This window comes from Falco punctatus (assembly GCF_963210335.1).
Source record: "Falco punctatus genome assembly, chromosome: 1".
NCBI classification, from domain to species: Eukaryota; Metazoa; Chordata; class Aves; order Falconiformes; family Falconidae; genus Falco; species Falco punctatus.
Window position 1 is genome coordinate 52,105,317 of NC_137580.1, and position 14,010 is coordinate 52,119,326.

General features: G+C 40.7%; 1 protein-coding gene across 1 annotated transcript in view; it reads left to right on the plus strand.

Annotated features, from left to right (window-relative positions):
• Positions 1-27: 27 nt before the first annotated feature.
• Positions 28-14,010, plus strand: part of OTOP1 (otopetrin 1) — a 32,819-nt gene continuing 18,836 nt past the window's right edge. The window contains exons 1-3 of the mRNA XM_080381660.1: positions 28-2,742; positions 8,524-8,660; positions 12,631-12,689. Of these exons, the coding sequence (XP_080237786.1) occupies positions 2,457-2,742; positions 8,524-8,660; positions 12,631-12,689 (482 nt within the window). The 5' untranslated portion in view covers positions 28-2,456. The remainder of the gene's footprint in view (positions 2,743-8,523; positions 8,661-12,630; positions 12,690-14,010) is intronic.

Here is a 14,010-nt window from a genome sequence, read left to right on the forward strand (position 1 = left end):
AACTAATTCCACTGTTCTTGGGAACTGCCAGCCCATCATTTTGCCTATAAAATAGATCTTAATGTGAATTTTAAATACCGCACTTGACTTGGAGTTCTTTTTCTTTCATGACCTTTCAGCTGGGTTTATTGAAGGTGTAACACCATTCTGTTCACCTTTGGAAGAGCTCTTTGCTCTCTGACTACTTTGCTGTCGTCTTCTCAAAGTTCCAGGTAGACAGACTCATTGTATGGAACTCCTGCAAAGTCTTTCAGTAACAATTATGAGTATCCAGTGCAGTACTCATTCACTTATATGCTCAAAGTAGTGGTGAATCTGGTAAGAATTTTGAACAGTGTTTGCTGTAATTAGCAACTTGACAAAATGCTGCTGCCACTTCCAGTTCTGTGAACTTGCTTTTGTTTTCCTTACCACCAAATAAAGAACTTAGGGCAAGAGAGTAGAAAGAGGTATCTTAAGAGTTCTGTGAAAACAATTATTAGGGAGTCAAAACCCCCACCTCTACCAAAGCTGGAATGTATTAGCTGGCTACAGACCACCACAGTATTTTCTGTATCCATTTACGCTAATTTCATTTGAGGATGAGAGTGTGTACTAGCACTAAAGAGCTTTTCTTTGCAGGCAACAAGGGATGCTCTAGAATAGTCTTGAAATAAAATAGGCCGCACAGTGAAGATTATTTATCACAGTGACTCATAGAAGCCCTGTACAACGAAAGCGTCTTCCTTAGTTTACACGTTACATAAGATAAAAGTAGCATTTGGCATTTCCGTAAGCTTCTCGTAATGATGGATGTAGCTCTGAGCTAGAGGTGGTCGGAGCCTCAGCTGTTTGACTAGTTATGCATTTTGTTTATAGTGATGCTATAGGCCAGATGGAAACAGGGCTAGCTTTCAGCTAAGTGCATTTTTCAAAATCGTAGATGACTTAAAAAACCCGTTTTCTGAGAACAGACCAATAAAGTACATGAGCTACTACTTCCTTATGCTTACCTAAATAGGTGATTGTCCAGAATTCACTCATTCTACCCTTCTGCCATTTTGTTTTCCTTCCCTGTTCTTTGAGCAATGTGAATCTCAGAAATTTACATGTAAGTTCAGGAATGTCCTTTTTTGTTTAAGAAAAAAGCTGTATTTAATAATTTCTGGCTTCAGAAGTGAAAAAGCTTAAAATTTCTCCAAGTTGTGATCGTGGAAGTATAGTAAAAGAGATGCTGTCTTTTCATTTACTTCCATTTTTTTCATGTAGCTGACCTAGTGGCTTAATTTCATGTGAGACATAGGTCACTTACTGTAAAAAACAATGCTTTGGATATTCGATCTTCAAACAGATACAGGGTGAAAATGTAAGACCTGCCTGACCAGAACAAGGACCAGTCTATCTTGCTATTTGCCCTCCAAGCTATGGCTAGGTACCTGAAGAGCTAGAATTAAGAGAATTCATATTGTATGCAAACAAAATACCGTTTAAAATACAGTGTTTTACACTGGGTGAAATTCCTGTCAAGCCCTATAGGCAACCAACTGGTGCTCCAAATTTAGATGTCTGCATACCTTAGTATCTTATGGCCATAGGTCACAGTTACAACTAAGCAGTTTAAATAAAAAAAGGTCAATACTTAAAATGTGTATAAAGATTGGGAAAATGAATAAATAAGAATGGGACTGAATCCTGCAGGAGTCTTTGCTGCTTTGAGCTCGGTAGTTGCTATGCCCGCTAGCAACCACTGTCAAACTGTGTTGGCAGCATGGGACTTACTGAAAAAATAAGGTACATCGGCGCCTTTGAAAGGTCTAAAGAATTCCGGAGAACCGAGGTTATTCACTACCAATGGGAAGTGCCAGTTGGCAAAAAGGAGGAGGACAGCGGGGCCCGGAGCATGGTAGCGCAGCGGGTGACCCGCGGCCGCCCCGGTGCGACGGGGCTGCCCCCGCGGCCGCTCCCGCTCCGGGCTGCGGGGCAGGCTGCTGCCGCCCGCCCCTGCTCTCTGAGCATCAACTCGGCTTTCCAGCCAGCCGCTAACGGCCGGGGGCGTGGGGGGTGTGTGTTCAGCGCCCGCTGTCCCTCCCGTCGCCCTGTCGAGGGGACACGTTAGGCTGCACGCACCTCCGTCGGTGCGGCCGTGTGGCCCGCGGCCCCCACCGCAGCCAGGAGCGCAGGGGACGTGACCATCTGCCGCCCGGCTGCTCTGCGGTGGAACCGCCTCTCCCTTCCCCTCACCTCGCCCCGCAAAACGTCGGGAAGCTCCCCCCCGCCTCGGCAGCCCACCGTCCCCTCGGGGTGCCCGGGGCTCCCCCCGGAGACCCCGCCCGGCGTGGCGGGCAGCGGCCGCGGGGAGGCACGGCGGGGCCCCCGCTCCGCCCCCGGCCGCCGGTGGGGGACGGGCCAGGCGGCCTCGGGGCTCCCCGGGGGAAGCGGGGCCGCCTGTTTGCAGCACCTGGCGGGCGGCGTGGGCGATGGAGAAAGCCGCCGGTTCCCCCTCCGTGGGCGGCAGCTACCCGCAGAAAAACGCCGAGATCCTCAGCAGCCAGTATGGCATCAACCTCTTCCTGGCAGGGCTGCTGCTCACCTTCGCCTGGGCTGTGCACGCCGTGGGCATCAGCAAGAGCCACCTGCTCTCTTACCTCATCACGCTGATGCTCATCCAGCTGCTGTGGATGCTGTGGTACCTCTGCAGGAGCTGCACGCAGAGGAGGCTGATCCGGGACAAGGACACACACGCCGGAGCCCGCTGGCTGAAGTGTAAGTACTGGCCGGTGGCATACAAGGTGGTACCACACACGGGACGTCCGTGCCATCGCCTGTCTCTGCTACCACTTTGTTACCCTCTCCATCCCTACCAGGAGGCATCCTGGTATTCATGAACTTAACACACATGCAGTGCACTCTAGAGTAAATATATGCATAAGCTGAACATACTAGGAGATTGTACAGGAAAGCTGTTTGCTAAACATCCTCTTTCCAGCCTACCATTTACAGTGCTGAAAGCTCCAGCGCCTTTTTTCCGCTTACCAGGCTGGTTTGGCAACACTTGAAAAATAAAATATAGCTAATGGAAGAGGCAGTGTTGTTCATGTCATGCAACTCTTTGGAGGAATCACTTTTCCAGACAATATAATGCAACTTACTTTAGTACCAGTTGGAAATCTCCTGAAGTGCTCTCGATACCAATGTATATCAGATTCCCATTTATATGTGTACTGTGATGCCTTAGAAACAACTGGAGTTAGGCAGAAGACGAAATCCCTGGCCAGATCAGTTTGTAGTGTAGTACATAAAGCATCTAAGCAAGGAATCTAAAGCTAGCATTAGCCTTGTAAGAAAAAGTGTATAATTTGTAAGGGTAGTGGTGGGATGTAATGGCTCTTCTCTGCAGTCAGGTGTGTACTGGAGTGAGGATATAAAGGTCTGTTGAGAGAAGGTAGTTGGGGAGCGCATCATGCAGTCGTAGTCACAGGAATGCTGTGTTTCTGGGTCCCCAGAAAAAAAAAACAACCTACATCACACTGTGTAGAGTAACAGGCAACTCAGTTTTATCAACCTCTTTTCCAGTCTTGGCAGCGTAAATGACAGGTTGGAAACTAAGTATTTTAATTAGAGTGCTAGAAGACAGCTATTCCATAAAATATTTCCTACCTACTAGCTATGAGACAACAGTTAATTATCACAGCAGCTAATGAAATATCTAGATGAAAATCCCAAGAACATCTAAAACCTGATTATTTTGAAAAGTAAAGTTGTGTTGTGGAAATTTAGTTTGGTCTCAGTCTTGGTGCTTGTGTGTCTTTTCTCTGCAACTGTTAACATTTGTGCTGTATGAATTGCACAGGGAAAATCATTAGTTTTAATGTCTAATATGCAGTCGTAGTCTGTAGACTCTTTCCTGAAATGTATGGAGTTCATGTACCAACTGTTGAATTATTGAACTTGATTACTGGCTGTTTTCCAAAGCGATACTCAGCTGCCTGACGTTTTTCATTTATTAGCTTATGTGGCTTACAGTCTCCTGAAATTCATTAATGCAAGGCTTAATTTGGTCCTATTTTGGACCAATCTATGCTTTTGTTACTCAGAGGGTAGCTTGCCCCTCCTAAGTAGGGAATAAATAGTGCTTGACATGGTTATGTACAGCAGGACCCCTGCCCTTTCCCTTTTGGCACAGCATTCACAGCATTTCATTTGTCCTAGAGGATATAAGGAGTCACAGAAACTTAGAAATAAGATACTGGATTGAACTACTAGGTTACCTTATCCATTTCTTTTACCAGCACAGGATGGCCCTTTGTACTAACTTCTCAAGTGGTGCGGCTTCCATGGCTTCTCTTGGATGTCTAGGCTGCAATTCAAGAAATTTGCCCTTAGGGAAAGACCTACACTTTCCTGTTTTTAGGATTTTCTTGTAGTTACAACAAGCCTGTACAACTCCTTTATCCTCTGTTGGTAAAAGAAAATGTATTTGAGCGAAAGACAAAATTCAGGTGGCAATTCCTCTGCCAAGATCCCCTTTGCCCTCCTCTTTATCAATGGTTTTGTCATCAAAGTCTTTTACTTGAAAGACTAAAAGTCTGAAAAGTAGGGGAGGGGGAAACAGGAGACAAATTTTCATCAAGTCTTTCCACAGAAGGTTCTCTGCATTTTTTTAGTAGCTGTCGGCTGCTTTTGAAGAGGATCTCCCTGCTCGCATCGTGAGAGCAAATGTCCTTGTATTAAGCAGTATAAAATGCGTATATTTTCATGATTCCCTTCAAACTGCAAATATCATTTTAGTCAAAGAGGTGGTAGCTGGCTACTTATGGGGCTACTTAGAGCATTTTGCTATGAAAAATGTTGAAAAAAATGGTTTAAAAAAACCCTATAATTGAGTCCTTGTACATGGTTAACAACGCTAGAAGGACAGGTGGTCAGTTTACAAGAATTGCTCACAGAATGGTTTTCTTGAGCCTTTTTGCACCTAGGTGTCAATTGTGTGAACCCGACAGCACAGTTGTCTTCCCACTTGCATGGTATACCAAGAACCACTCCTATAGTCTGAGTGTGGGAAAAGTTTCATGGAGAGCTTTGACTTTAGTGGGGTGCAGTTATCCTGACCCAAATAATCACAGGGAAGCTTAGGCAGTCCTTTCCTTGACTCATTCCCAATGTTATTTCCCTGAGTACACTCTCCTGTTAGGAAGAGCTCTTTGACCATTATTTAGAAGTTCAGCCAAGTGAGCCAGAGAACTCAAAATGAAAATCAGTTGGCTTCAGAAATGGCTTTATTTTATCACAGTCTCCAGCAGCACAGCTTTTGTTTAACCCATAGACAGCTGGTCAACTTACAAAGCACTTGGCAGACTTCAACTTGTGTCTTTTTACTGCTTGCATTGAATTCTCTATTATTTGAACAATATTTTAAGTTTAGAATGGCATTTTCACAACTGTATCATTGTGACTTTTTTTCTTCTTGATGGGTAATAGAAAGAATTAAGCCAGCACTTAGCAATACTGAAAATTCTATTTTTGATCACCTAAGATATACAGCTTTCAATGAACATTTGAAAAAAATAACTTTTTTTTAATAATACGGTGCTCAATAGCAATCATTTCATATTTCTTTAACTTTCAAATAGAAATAGCAAAGCAGGGAATTATCTTTCTTACTTATAGTTGCTGATATATATATCTAGTATTTAGTATTAGTACACAATACTGAATTTTCCATCAGGAAAAGTTAACATGGAAAACATTAGCATATCATATGTATGGTCATAATAGTTACACTTCGATTTTTATCTAAGCAAGTTAGTACAATCATTCTCTTTTGAAGCTCCTAAATATGTATGTTGGACAGTTTGTATATGCTTACAGTGTGACCACCTGAGTGATTGCCAGAAACATTAAAAGAAATGAGTCATATAAAGTCTTTTATGACCTGGAGGACAATGGCAAAACTGTTCATTTCAGTGGGAACGGACTGAGGCCCACCAAATCTTTGATGGATATAAAGGAAACTTGGAAAGAGATACTAAGGCATAAACCAAGATACTCAATATAAAAGAAAATTCATGGGGGTTTGGGTTTTTTTTGTTTGCTGGTGATGGTGGTTTTTTTCCCCCTCAATGGTCTGCTGGACATTGATGTAAAACTGTGAAACTATACAACTGAAATACTGACCTTGTGACATGGAAGCAAGACAGAGTGGAGCTACAGTACAGGTCATCCTCGGAAAGGCAAGATGCATGTATGGTGCAGGAGGAGGATCACTTAAATAAGATGTGTTTGCTTTTTATTTTTGTGGTTTTAAACTGGAGCCCTTTGCCTTGCCTTGCCTTCCCTCTTCCCATTTCTTCTCGTTAACAAGGCCCTTGTGATCCTATTCTGCTGAGCCACTGTTGTGAGTAATGGAAGCAAGGATGCAGAACTTCTAACATACATTTTCCACCCATTTTGCTCTGACATCACTGCTTCACTGAAGTAGTTCCTCAGGGCTTGATCCTGCACCATGAATTCATTGGGAAATAACCTTACTATTGTTACAACTGGGCAATTAAATACCTTTCTAAAATACTCTGTAAGGTCAACATATGCGCAACAATTTATTGTGGAGTAACTGTGGAAGATTTTTATAATCCTTTTGCTTCAGAAGATAGCATTTTCCTTCTTACTGAAACAATTATAATACACATGAAGTCCCTCAGATTGACATCTTCCAGACAAATAGAAACAGCCTGTTTCCTGCAAGCTTTCTAAATGAAGTGTGAATCACAGAATCATTCATAGAATAATTTAGGAGGAAGGGACTTCCAAAGGTCATCTAGTCCAACACCTTGCTCAGAGCAGGCCCAGTTACCTCACGTAAATTTATTTCAGAAGAATTAACAATTCTAATTTATTTTAGAATAATTTAAATTCTTTAAATAAGGAAACGTATCATTTGATTTCAAAAGTAAAAATTTTGCATTTTGTGACAACATTTTCTTTTATACCTAATGAAAATGGCATATCTGTTTAAATGTGGGCTTCAGTCTTGTTACATATGTTAGAAATAATAGAAATTAGCTGTCATAATAAGCATAAATAAAAAAATGAATGGGATTATACACATGCATGAAGTGCAGAGCTGCGGTTTTAGATTTTGCAATATGAAATCAAAAGTTTCTATGTCTTGGTAGAAATTATACTCCATCAGTAATTTAACAATGTTTTTATTATAAGAGAGATTGTGAAAGAGAAACATGAAGTCCTACTGGAATTCATACCCTTGTGATTAAAAAAAATCTGAAGTCTATTTTTGTTTAATTTTAAAGGATCAATGAAAAAATAAACAAAAATACATTGTATTTTCATCATTTATACTTAGTTTTTATCAATGCAACTTTAATAATGTATTATTAAATAAATTATTAATTTAGTGTTATATTTTATTAACACAGGTCGAGTGGAACATGTGGTGCTTATAAGGAAGTTAGGTTGTGGTCCTTTATAGAAGCTGAATATTCGTCAAAGTCAAAACTAGTGATGTTGTTTACTGTATGAGTAATTACAAAGAAAGTTTTAGATACTGATGCTGATCTTAAGGTCCAGTTAAGGTTCATGGATAGATTTTTATCTAGTCTTAATTAAAATAAGCCCAAGTTAAACCCAGTGAAAGCTTGTTTGAATAAAAGCCTAGAGAGAAAATCCCAACAACCAAGCAATGAAGACTTTAGAGTTTGGCTCAGTAATTTTGCTGCCAGTTGTGCTTAGTCTTACCTGTGCAAATCCGATGATTAATAATATAAATTCTGTTACCATATAGATTTACAGAATAAGTTTGTAACAAACATTTACATTTCTGAACAAAAAGAAAAATTAAACAATGGGAAACATGCATTTTTAAAGTTCTTTGGAATACAAATTACATATTTAGAGAAACCTATTACGAGTATTTTTTGTGTGCGTGAGGAGATAATAGATACTGAAATGGAGTCTTTGGTTTCTTTCTAGGGGAACAAACCATACAGCTCATTGTAGTTTTGGTCTCTGAGTTGAAGCGTAACCTCCTGAACCACGGGCAAGGCATACCAAGTGATTGTGTTACTTCCCACTGTTGAGCTCCTGGGCCAGGAGACTGTAACATGATTGTTCAGCTCCCTGGAACTGTGTAGTTTGCTGTGGAGCTGTATAGAGCATTAATTCATGTGCTGTATGGTTGCTTCAGTGCTACCGTTACTTGAGAGGCTGCCCTTGCAAGGAGCTGGGAGCCATCTGCAAGGTGCTGAGTCTCTCCGCGTGCTGGCCATTGCGGGACTGGCTCTTCTGCACTGGTCATGCAGGGTATGCACAGTGATGTGCTGTCGTAATATGTTGGGCAGAGGCTTTCACAAATTAGAGGGACTTACTACATTGAGTCAATTATCTTCATGAACATTGATCTACTTTAATGTCCCTAGACAAGAATATGGATGTTGGTCAACTTTTATTTCCCTAATCAGATTTAGCACATTCTGCAAATTGTCTCTGTAACTGTACATGGATGTTTTCTAATATATTTTTCATTTATAGGTGGGATAACATTATTTGCAGTGATTACTTTAATTCTGGACTCTTTTAAAATTGGATATTATATTGATTTTTCAAACTGTTTATCACCAACTGAAGGCATTTTTCCTGTTACACATGCTGTGCACACCATCTTACAGGTAAAAGTCACTGGTTGCATTTTTGTATTATATCTTGTTTTATTACCTTCTTGTCATCCATGGATTTTACACTAACTTAATTTCTAAACATATCACAGGATACTTTTGAGGGCTAAATTCTTGTGCATGTATATTATTCCTAGGTGTAAATTCAGGCTTTGCAACCTGAAATTGCTCCGCTGTAAAATTCCTATGGGTTCAAAAAAAACCAAAAAAACAAACGCAACCAAAAAATGCTCTCCTGTACTTTAATTTACATCGGGGTTTTTTTTTATTTCAGACTACATATATAACTTGTAGAATTTTCAGACTGAAATGAGCAGCTTGGCTAAAGACAATTCACTTGTTTCTGTATGTAGGACTTGCCACATAAGTTCAGTTCAATCTGTCTATCCTGGTGTCCCATTGGGGTTAGGGGGGGAGGCCTCATAGCTCAAAGGGGAAAAAACCCTTCCTATCTGGTTGTAAAATACTTGTGCACTTTTCCTGTAACAAGTGAACACAGATTTCCTTCTGGAAGCATTTGGTTATGCTTACCAGTGGCTGTGCAGTAGCAAACATAGAGACTCCTATAAAATATTCTAGCTTCTTGTTGTAAGGCTTTGGGTCTCTCTTGTGTGGTGATACTCCGCAGCTGATTGTTTATCACATGAATTCCTCTGAACTGCTGTCAGCAGATTTGTAGGAAAGAGGGAAAGAAAAAGCCACTCAGCTAAGATACTCAGTTATAGCCAGGCCACTTAATGGACTTTCCAAGATGATTAAGTAACTCAGAAAGGAAAAGATTTTCCTAGCAGTTGTGGTTGCATGTAAATGAGCATTTGAACAACTTAAATTTTTCTGCTTTCTGTAACAAAAAAAGGCATTGAAATTTAAGCAGTAACTCTGACCTCTTCTGTCTTTTTCTCTGAGGGTGAAATTCTGATTTGGTTGAAGTAATCTTAATTTCACATTCTTGTAATATTCACTTGCCATGTCTTGCAACTTCTTTGCTTTACCTCTGAAAAACAAACCAAAGAAATTGAAGCCTTTTTTCCCTGCTGATCTGCATGCTGCATTCTTCATTGCATCCAGTGACCCTGTGCTGACAAGATTTCGAGCTATTATGAACCAGAGTGTGGAAGAAACAATGCTGAACAAAGGAAACAAGAATTCTAATTTAAATTTCACATCACCCAGTGTTGCCGAATTTATCATCTACTGAGCTTAAAATAACGAAAGCTTGAATGTTAGCCTGAGCAATCAAAGGAAAAGTTAAAAAGTGATTTACCAGATACCTCTTACCTAAGACAAATCTTTTCACGTCTTTGAAACACAGGATGAAATTACAGCAGAGAACATCCCTAATTATGTGTCATCTAAAAACTGAAGGATTTGTTTTCTACAGAATATGTGTCAGATTCTGTTGTGTTTTACTTTAAATGAGAGATCCTGATATGTGCCAGTAAGTTAATACATGTATACGTACTGCACCTGTGCAAGCAATGAACTGACAAGTACCTGCCCTTCCAAGACAGCCTGTGTTAGGCTCTTTCACAGACAGAAGTCCCTTTGAGGCAATGAATACTCTGTGAGCAAAAATTCGGTTTTATGCTATTTCTTTACCTTATTGACTTTTATCTTTCTCTTTCCCCCCATTTTCTTGCCTCTAATGTCAGAACTTCAAAATTTACATTTTTTAAGTTTTGAAGAATGCATTCACATCTGCTGTTAGATTTTACTGCATCCATCCCAGAATGGGAAAAGGAACATGGCATTACATGACGCTAAGGTGCTAATTTCGGTTTGTTTGATTTAATTTGAAACCTCCATGATATCTTATAGTCTTTACACCTGGGGTTTTACCAATGGTCACACCTCCTTTTGATAAACACTTAATTAAGGGTATGAATGAACATGTTATTGCTGGGTAGCATTGGTGAGCTACAGAGAACTGCATTTTCCTAGCTTTTTCAAAAAATTAGGTATTGAATGTCTCAGACACCATCAGCTGTGGAGGCACCCTCCATCAATGGACACAATAGTAAAAAGGGCTTCCAGTTACTCTAATGGCTGAGGAAGAACCCGAAGTTCTTTGCACTTTTCAGACCATTTCTGGAACACCAACCAGGCAGGTTTCTAAGAGAAACTTTTTGGACCATTTCTCTCTTTACAGTTCAGCTACTGTCAAGTTCAGTATCCTAGAAGCTATTCTGAGCAAACAGGACTCTTGAGTTTCACTCTAACATTCCTGAGGAATATTGGTATCATTCTCCTCACACTTGTCAGCCCTTGGAACCAGTTCTGTATCAGCAGCAATCTCTATCCTGACATCTCCATTATGCTCCCACAAATGGAGATTCCCAGTTTTATGCTTCTTTCCCCTTTACTTGCTAATTCAGTACTGTTGTCTCTCTCTTTCTTACTCTCCTGTTGAGAACAGTGCTTTCTGCACTATCCCTGAGTGCAACTGCCATGTTCTTAATGTGGTTGTCTCTCAGATGGATAGTACAAACTTTTCTCTTGCTTCCTGTGTTGTCTCCCTGTCCACTTCTGGATGTTCTAGTAAATCTAAGACCAATCTCCATGTTGTCAACAACACTGTAGCAATTTTGACCCTTTCTTGGCAGCCCCAAAAAGTAATGTTCCAGCGCTTTGCCATATCTGAATGCTGGAGACATTTTTCACTGTTAACTGGCAAATCATTCTTTTTACACCACCCCAGCAGAGTTCTTATTGCCGTCTCATCATACTTTATGCCTCTACTTTCAAATATGTCTATTAGCATTGTTAATATAGGGTTTGTCTCTCTGTCCTCTTCTTATTATTCTAGCAAATCTATGATCAATCTCCACATTAACGAGGCTGTGGCAATTTTGTCTCCCCTCGAAGCAGCCTCAAAAAGTAACTTTCCAATGCTTTGCCATGTCTGAACGCTGAAAACCTTTTTCATTGTAATTGGCAAATCATACTTTTTACACCACAGTAGAAGAATTCTTGTTGCTGTTTTATCATACTTTACACCTCTTTTTTTCAAATATATCCATAAGCATTGCAAATACAGAATTTGTCTCCCTGTCCACTTTTAATTATTCTAGTAAGTCTAAGACTAATCTCCATGTTGTTAGCAATGTTGTTGCAATTTTATACCCCCTCGAGGCAGCCTCAAGAAGTAATTTTCCAGTGTTTTGCAATGTCTGAACACTGGAGACATTTTCTGGCGTAACTAGCACGACATTTACTTTGCACCATCCTAGCAAAGTTCTTATTGCCTTCTTGTTATACTTCATGCTTCTTTTTTCAAATATATCTATAAGCATTGTTAATGTAGAAGTTTTTTCTTCTGCACCCATATCAATTAGACCCCATCTACGTTGGACGCCAAAAGTTGCAATTTGAGTTAAGATGGAAAACAAATATTGCAATACACCCATATCGATTAATTGTCAATGGCACTTGTCTCAGCTACATTGGGTGCCAGTTGTTGTAGTTGGAGTCCAACTCAGTTAGCCTCACAGGGGCACCAATTGTTGCAGCCTACTAGTTTGTGCTGCAACACTGCGTGTCCATCGTTTGTTTTATTAATCAAGTCTGGCATCCTTTCACTTATGTCTCTCCCTTCATAGAATTTCATATATTTAATAAATCATTCAAACTTAGCATCACCATGCCCTGCAGTAATCATACTACTGTCCACAGCTGGTAGTTTTATTTTCTTTGTCATTGAAATAAAAACCTCTCCAGATATAGAAGCAAAATATGATTTGGTGAGTCATACTGAGACTTTGCTGTTAAGCCACTGACTGCTTATAAGAAATCTCAGGTTCTTCATGCCAGAGAGGTTCTGGGTGAACATCACAGGAAATCATGAGTTATTTCAGACATGTGGAATTTAAACATCAGTGTTTCTGTCTACAGGTACGTTTTCCTTTTTTGAGTGTCACACATACACATTACTGTAATAACATTTCTCTGTATTCCTTTCATTTAGGTGTACTTTCTGTGGTGTCATGCAAAGGATATTATCCAGTCTTTCAAAACACTTGAAAGGTAAAGTGGATCTGAATCTTATATTGGATGCTAATAGGTGTAGATCTGCACAGTGCTTTAATACCTACAGGTTTACTGTATGAGGGACAGTGAAAATTTACAGAGATTGATTCTCCTCCTGGTTGTGTTAAGTAGAAAGAAATAGAATTGTTAAATAGAAAGTAACTCCATTTACCCTTATTTAAATTGCGCTTATATTTTATAATATACAATAATCACAGAATACATGTATTTTTCTCATCAGAGAGGGAAGTGGGCAATGCATGATCCCACAGTGTCACTTGCTTGTTTTGAAGGAAGAGTCATGTGTGTGTCTCAGAACTACGCACTATATTATGTCTTCTTTATTTAGCTCCTGAAAGAGAATCTGCATCAGCAGCCTGCAGTCAGTGCAATATATCTGAGGTATTTTATATTGATTTTTATGGAAATCACCTTTTGGAACGAGACCATAAAATCTTAGAACCGTAGAATGGTTTGGGTTGGAAGGACCTTTAAAGGTCATCTAGTCCAACCCCCCTGCTCAAGGGCACCTTCAGCTAGATCAGGTTGCTCAGAGTCCCATCCAATCTGACCTTGAATGTTTCCAGGAATGGGGCATGTAACCACCTCTCTGGGCAACCTGTTTCAGTGTTTCACTACGTTAGTTATAAAAAATTTATTCTTTATATCTAGTCTAAATCTACCCTCTTTTAGTTTAAAACTGTTACCTCTTTTCCTATCACAACAGGCCCTACTAAAAACCTTTTCCTTATCTTTCTTGTAAGCCTCCTTTAAGTATTGAAAGGCTGTAGTAAGTCCTTCTCAGAACCTTCTGTTCTTCAGGCTGAACAACCCCAACTCTCCCTTTCCTCCTGTGAGCCTTGCCTCACAGGAGAGGTGTTCCACCCTCTGTTTTCATGGCCCTCCTCTGGACCCGCTCCAACTAGTCCATCTCTGTCCTGTGCTGAGGACTCCAGAGCTGAACACAGCACTGCAGGTGGGGTCCCACCAGAGTGGAGTGCAGGGGCAGAATCACGTCCCTGGACCTGCTGGCCACGCTTCTGTTGATGCAGCCCAGGATACAGTTGGCTTTCTGGGCTGTGAGTGCAGATTGCTGGCTCACGTCCAGCTTTTCATCTACCAGCACCCCCAAGTCCTTCTCCCCAGGGCTGCTCCCAACCCCTTCATCCCCCAGCCTGTACTGATACTGAGAGTTGCCCCATCCCAGGTGCAGGACCTTGTGCTTGGCCTTATTGAACCTCATGAGGCTCACATGGGCCCACTTCTCCAGCTTGTCCAGGTCCCTTTGGATGGCAGCCCGTCCCACAGGTGTGTCAGC